The 6,276-nt window shown below is 37.8% G+C and overlaps 1 protein-coding gene across 1 annotated transcript in view; it reads right to left on the reverse strand.

Moving 5' to 3' along the window:
• LOC123536635 (E3 ubiquitin-protein ligase TTC3-like) overlaps nt 1-5,950 on the reverse strand; it is a 29,533-nt gene extending 23,583 nt beyond the window's left edge. Inside the window, exons 1-2 of the mRNA XM_053528723.1 lie at nt 5,843-5,950; nt 318-576 (exon numbers count right to left, since the gene is read on the reverse strand). Coding sequence (XP_053384698.1) covers nt 318-576; nt 5,843-5,950 — 367 coding nt within the window. The remainder of the gene's footprint in view (nt 1-317; nt 577-5,842) is intronic.
• Between the last annotated feature and the right edge of the window lie 326 nt (nt 5,951-6,276).

Genomic DNA, 6,276 nt, shown 5'->3' on the forward strand with positions numbered 1-6,276 from the left:
CAGGAAGTGATTGTGACTGAAATCTATGTAGTTCTAGGATACATTTATGTTGCCATATGATAGGCTATACTTTAGATTTACAGCAAAAGCTGCTTCAATCTTATCCCATATTATTCATAAATTTATTTTGGTTTAGAGATTATTTTGATCATGTGATTCTCCACAGCGATATAGTTTCATTGGAATCTGTTCAAAAGTGGAAAAAATTTTTAAAACAGACTCGTCGACTGATAGGATGGCTAATAAATATCCCCTTCAAAGTCTGTGGAGGTATAAATCCCATAACTTTATGCAGTAATAGAATAAACCTTACTTACCCTCTTTTGCAGCAGGAGCAAGAAAGGGATTTGTTGAGTCAGCCAGTTGTTTCTTCTCCATTGCCATGGTAATGGGTTTGTGAACATCATGATGTAAGGTGAATGTTTGTCCATAGTCATCTACTTCATTATCCCAGCTTTCAAGTTGGGGTGAGGGGTATTTCTGTGGTTCCTGACTGTACACTAGGGATGGCTGCCTCCCCTGACTGTCGGAGGATTGTCTACGAAGTCTTGGGGGTAAATTTGCTGGTCCTGTATACTGAGAGTATTTAAGAGTTACAAAAAAATTCTTGGGAAATAATAATTCAACTTTCCTGGTATATTTGACTGTAAACCAAATTGTCTACTGACAGATGGACAGACCAACCAACATGACCTAAAAATAAAACTTGAACTTTGAAAGTGGGCATAATATAAACAAGGCAGTCTGAAAGACAGCTAAATCCCCCGCCACTGCTATAGATAGTGAAAGGGTAAACCTTTGATTTTAGCTGTGACCTTGACCTTGAACTGACATGGCTGACTCATGAATTCTGCACAACATCTTGATGAGGTGATCACTTGACCAAAGTTTCATGAAAATCCTTCAAGGGGTTTAGGAGATACAGAGCTGAAACCTTTGACCTTCAGTTGTGACCTTGACCTTGAGTTGACATGGCTGACTCATGAGTTCTTGATGAGGTGATCATTTGACCCAAGTTTGATGAAAATCCTTCAAGGGGTTAAGGAGATACAGACTGGACACCAAATGGAAGGCTCAAACCTTCGACCCTTAGTTGTGACCTTGACCTTGAGCTGGCATGGTTGACTCATAATTTCTGCACATCGTTCTGATGAGGTAATCATTTGACCCAAGTTTTATAAAATTCCTTCACGGGGTTTAGGAGATATAGAGCAGACACGAAATGGAAGGCTCAAACCTTTGACCTTCAGTTGTGACCTTGACCTTGAGCCGACATGGCTGAATCATAAGTTCTGCACATCGCCTTGATGAGGTTATCGTTTGACCCAAGTTTGATGAAAATCCTTCAAGGGGTTTAGGAGATATAGAGCAGAAACAAAATGGAAGGCTCAAACCTTTGACCCTATGTTGTGACCTTGACCTTGAGCCGGCATGACTGACTCATGGGTTCTGCACATCGTCTTGATAAGGTGATCATTTGATCCAAGTTTTATAAAATTCCTTCAAGGGGTTTAAGAGATATAGAGCAGACACAAAATGGAAGGCTCAAACCTTTGACCTTGAGTTGTGACCTTGACCTTGAGCCGGCATGGCTGACTCATGCGTTCTGCACATCGTCTTGATGAGGTGATCATTTGACCCAAGTTTTATAAAATTCCTTCAAGGGGTTTAGGTGATATAGAGCGGACACAAAATGGCAGGCTCAAACCTTTGACCTCGAGTTGTGACCTTGACCTTGAACTGACAAGGCTGACTCATGGATTCTGCACATCGTCTTGATGAGGTGATCATTTGACCCAAGTTTCCTGAAAATCCTTCAAGGAGATATGGACCGGACACGATTTTGTTACGGACGGAAGGATGGATGGAAAGACGGACGCAGACCATTCCTATAATCCCTCCGCCACGGCGGGGGATTAATAAATCATAGAAGGTCAGGCCATCCTTTAAAAATTGTTTGTTTGCGGTAACGCGACCGACTCACGAAAAACGCCGCGACTCAAACAATTTTTTAACCCAAAACTGGGAAATTTTTTTTTTATCGGTGCCATGTTTTATTCTTTCCTGTTTCGTTTTTTCTTTTGGGTAACTATTTGTATTTGTATAAGTTTTCCTAGACAGTGTTCGTTGAGGTTAAAACTACATGAATGATCGATATGACCGAAAAGAAACAAAATATGTGAATGTTACGCTTTCTGTATACCGCTAATTAACAAGTGACACAAATACGATAATAGTCTGCTCTTCTATGCATTGTTTATCATTAACTTTTACACATTGATCAATAAATTTACCTTGGCAATGACGGACATTATTGTACCAAATACCAACCGCGAGAAGCCCACGTGTCATCGGCGCGTGGGCATGATTGACATCTGCCAGAAGCTGATAATATACCAAGCTCTGCCTACTGCCAACTTCCGCTTATGGCGGCGAACAATATTCGAATTCCCCGGGGATTTTGATTGACAAGGGCAGTTCTTTCGAACTCGAGACGCATAAAAGGAAAATTTCCTCGGGTCAAGCCGTCGCACCGGAATTTTTTTGTGCGGGTCAAATACGAGTTTTTCTCGATAAGTGCGGTAAAAAACCCAGAACCTGGGGTCTACGAACGCCCTGCCGATTTCCTGATATACTACAAAAATTCATGCAAAAGTTGTTTAAAAAATTCCACATGGACAAATCGTGGTACATAGTGTTATCTGTGCAATACTGCAGACGTATTTAACCGAGTTTTAGATTTGTAAAATAATGATTTTCTCGTACGTAAAACATCTGGGATAGATAAATTTTTGGGATATCATTCTGTCATAATTTCTCAAACAATTTTGCAAACAAATAATAATTTTATTTTCGATCTTTTGTCGTTGCATAATCTTTTTAATCTGCCCCGAGGAAAAACACTGCAGTGACACTGCACAAGTCACTTGGAAAGAGCACAATAAACGTCAAAAATATTAGACAAACAAAATTTTCTTACCTGAAAATTTATTTATAAAATTTAAAACTCCTTTCAATGGAATGACTAAAACCAGCGAAAGAAATCCATAATTTTTACATTTCTAGATTTTCGTATTTGCTTGAAATTTTAAAATTTTTATGGGTCCACTTTTTCCTATTTTTCAAAACCCAGACTTTTGAAACAAGTTATTATTACTGAAACTTTCTGTGACTTAAATAATGTAACTGAAATTCATGCAAATTTTGACACCTGCCATCAAAACTGGGGTTTTAAACTGTTTGACAACTGTTTCTTTTATGTGTGCCGACAGTAGCAGATCAAAAAAGACGCTGGCAGATCAAAGAAGACGTGTATTATGTGTGATGTCATAGTGATGTCACTGCTATTGACAAGAAGTGACTGTGAAATGCTTTTATGGGTTTTTGTGTTTGGGCTTTGAGTGCATAACACTGGAAGCTTTAATTTTTTTTTGCTGATATGGAATTAACCTAGCTTTTTTTAATTGTATTCATATTCCCGATTAGGCTTTTCTTGGTTAAGGCAATCATTGCAAGAGTGAAAAAAACTTTAATTTGCAGTTTTAAACACATTAGATTCACAAGGATAAGAAATTAGGTTTACACTGATAAGTATATTTAGTTCCATTTTCAACTTGCTTGTCATGGCGCTATTAAAAATCTTTCCGCGTTTCCCTAAAATCACTCCACCTCTCCCTAAAATCTCTCCACTTCTCCATTTAAGCCCTGAGTGAACAATGTAAAACAATTAAGTATTGTCTTAAAATTACGTGATACATAGGCTTTGAAGGAGTGCGGTGCTAGTAATCAGACCCAGTCCACAGGGTATTAAATTATCAAAGATTTTGCTATGTACTTCAATGCTGAATCCTAAGGAATGTAATGTTTTTTATTACCCTAGCCAGTGCAAGGGCATCAAAAGGTCGGCCAATTATTTTGTTTAATATACTGATAATCTTAAATTTTTAAGTTCATATGGAATAATAACTCTGGGTTTCTGACTGGTTTGTCAGGCTATCTGTTGTTTTATTGTTATTAAAAGGTGATATTACTAGTAATATTAGTATTCATACAATGTGAAAAACTACCACCCTTGCAGATATGTTACAATCAAGTTAGCATTCTACAGAGAAGTGTTGTACCCAAAAGTTGTAAAAACCAGAGGTTAAAAAGAAAATGCGGGTGTTGTAAATTAGCAACAAAAAAAAAAATAAAAAAAAAAAAAAAAAATCCCTCCCTCCCTATCCCACTAAAAATTCTGGGTCCCGTTACGCAAACAATTTTTTAAGGGAGGCCCTAATGAAGAATTATTTTATTTCCTAATCAAAACGTTTATCATTAAAATAAAATTTTATAAATGACGAAAGTAAACTACCTGCGACTTAGTGAATTTTCATGCCTTTTGAGTTACACCATCGACTTCTTTTGTGACACTAAACCTTTATTATCACCTCCTGCGTTCGCCAGTTCTGACCAACTTTGACTGCTCTTTGTAAAGGAGGGAATTTGATTCCGGGATCTAAATTTTGACTTGCTCGGGGGTTTAACAGGGGGCTTGGTTTTTCGTTCAAAGTTTACTTGTTTTTGAGTTGAAATAGCTCAGTAACCGAACCCTTTACATTTTTCACAAAATGATGCACCACTCGGGTACGGGTTTTTTTCGGTTTATGACGTTAAAAAGTCGGGAAGGAAATAGGTCGGATTTGGCTTGTGAACAATTTGACCTGTTTTTGTTCACTATATGTTTTTTTTTATTACTGTTAGCTTGTTTTTGCTTTTTAAAGCTTTGGGTCTGCTCCACGGCCACTGGCAATTAAAAATTCTAAACCAATGGGGTTTGACTGATCAGGTTTTGTTTCTTTTATTTATTAAGAAGACTTATTCTTTTCCATTTTAAATACATAACACATTTCTTGTCATTTTCTCCAAAAGCTTGCTGCAAAAGAACTTTTTTTGTTTTTCTCTTTTTACTCGGCTCACACTCCCGGGGGAATTTTTTGAGCTAAATCCTGACTGGGTAACCAGGACCCTTTCTCCCCTTTTCCAACTTGACATTTGTTCATTTTTTTTCCGAATTTTTTTTTTAACTTCTGGTCGGGAGTTAATATGAAAACCTGGCCCAATCAATGTGGTTTTTCTTTGAGCATTTACGTTGTCTCTAATTTGTGCAGCGCAAGGGCCCCCTTGGTTGAAACTCTTGTTTTGCAAAAAGTCGCACTGGTATCTACATTCTGGGGTTTTGTGTCCAAATCCCTCATGCTCTTTTTAAACTTTTCCCATAAATTCCTTTGCACCCAGCCGAGTTCATCCCCCCCCCCATTGACTTGCTTTACCGTCGGGTTTTTCATGTACCTGCATAAACCATCGCTGAACAGCAACTTGTGTTAACTGGCCGGGTTGAAGCCCTCTGGATATGCCTGTAGTGCGTGATAACCACCCGGTACAGTACCGGATCTTTTTTTCCCAACATCACGGGCATCCTCCCATCCCCCCTCGGGGGGGACCAACCAAACACTCTGACTTCCCTGAAACCCATGACAAAATTCTTTGCGCTTCATTTTCAATGTCTGTGCTCGCTTTAAATCATCCCCTGATTTCCTAGGGGGTGACTTGAATATTTCTTTCGGTAAATTTTGATTCAGCCCTACCCCGGTGGAACAGAAGATCAACAGCACGCAGCCCTTTAAAGTCCAATATTTACTTTCACATAAATTCCCTTATTTTTTTCTGCTTAAAAATAAAAAGGAACAACTTCCATTCATTTTCCTTTTTTTTTTTAAATAAAACCACTTTTGTTTTTACAATAACAACATGATTATCATCGAACATGGAATAAAATTTTGTTTCACATTGTCTGAGCTACTTGCATGTCGCTATTTTCAAGATCAGTAGTAACACTCATATCAGAGTCTTCCTGTTTTTTACCATATTCTGCACACATCTTCTCCGAGATCATTTTCTCCATGACCATTTTTGTTATGAACATTCCTCCTTCTTTTTTTTAAAATATTTCATCAGAAAACTTCATCCTCGCAGTTTCATAATTCCATCACCTTTTTTCATCCAACCTAAATCAGATCATTCTTTTTCTTGCCCTTTTTCTTCAAATTCTTCCTTTGTATTATCCAATTCCTTTCTAAACAAACCCAAAACCTTTTGTTTCATGTCATTTTGGTCCTTTAATTTTTCCCCCACTTCATGTTTTAAATGTTTGGACTCAACATCAAGTTTTGGTTTGAACTCTTTTGCAGATGTTTCCATGTCAAGCTTGACATCCGCAGTCAATTTCTCTTTGTT

Source organism: Mercenaria mercenaria, chromosome 17 (genome assembly GCF_021730395.1).
Source record: "Mercenaria mercenaria strain notata chromosome 17, MADL_Memer_1, whole genome shotgun sequence".
Taxonomy (NCBI): domain Eukaryota; kingdom Metazoa; phylum Mollusca; class Bivalvia; order Venerida; family Veneridae; genus Mercenaria; species Mercenaria mercenaria.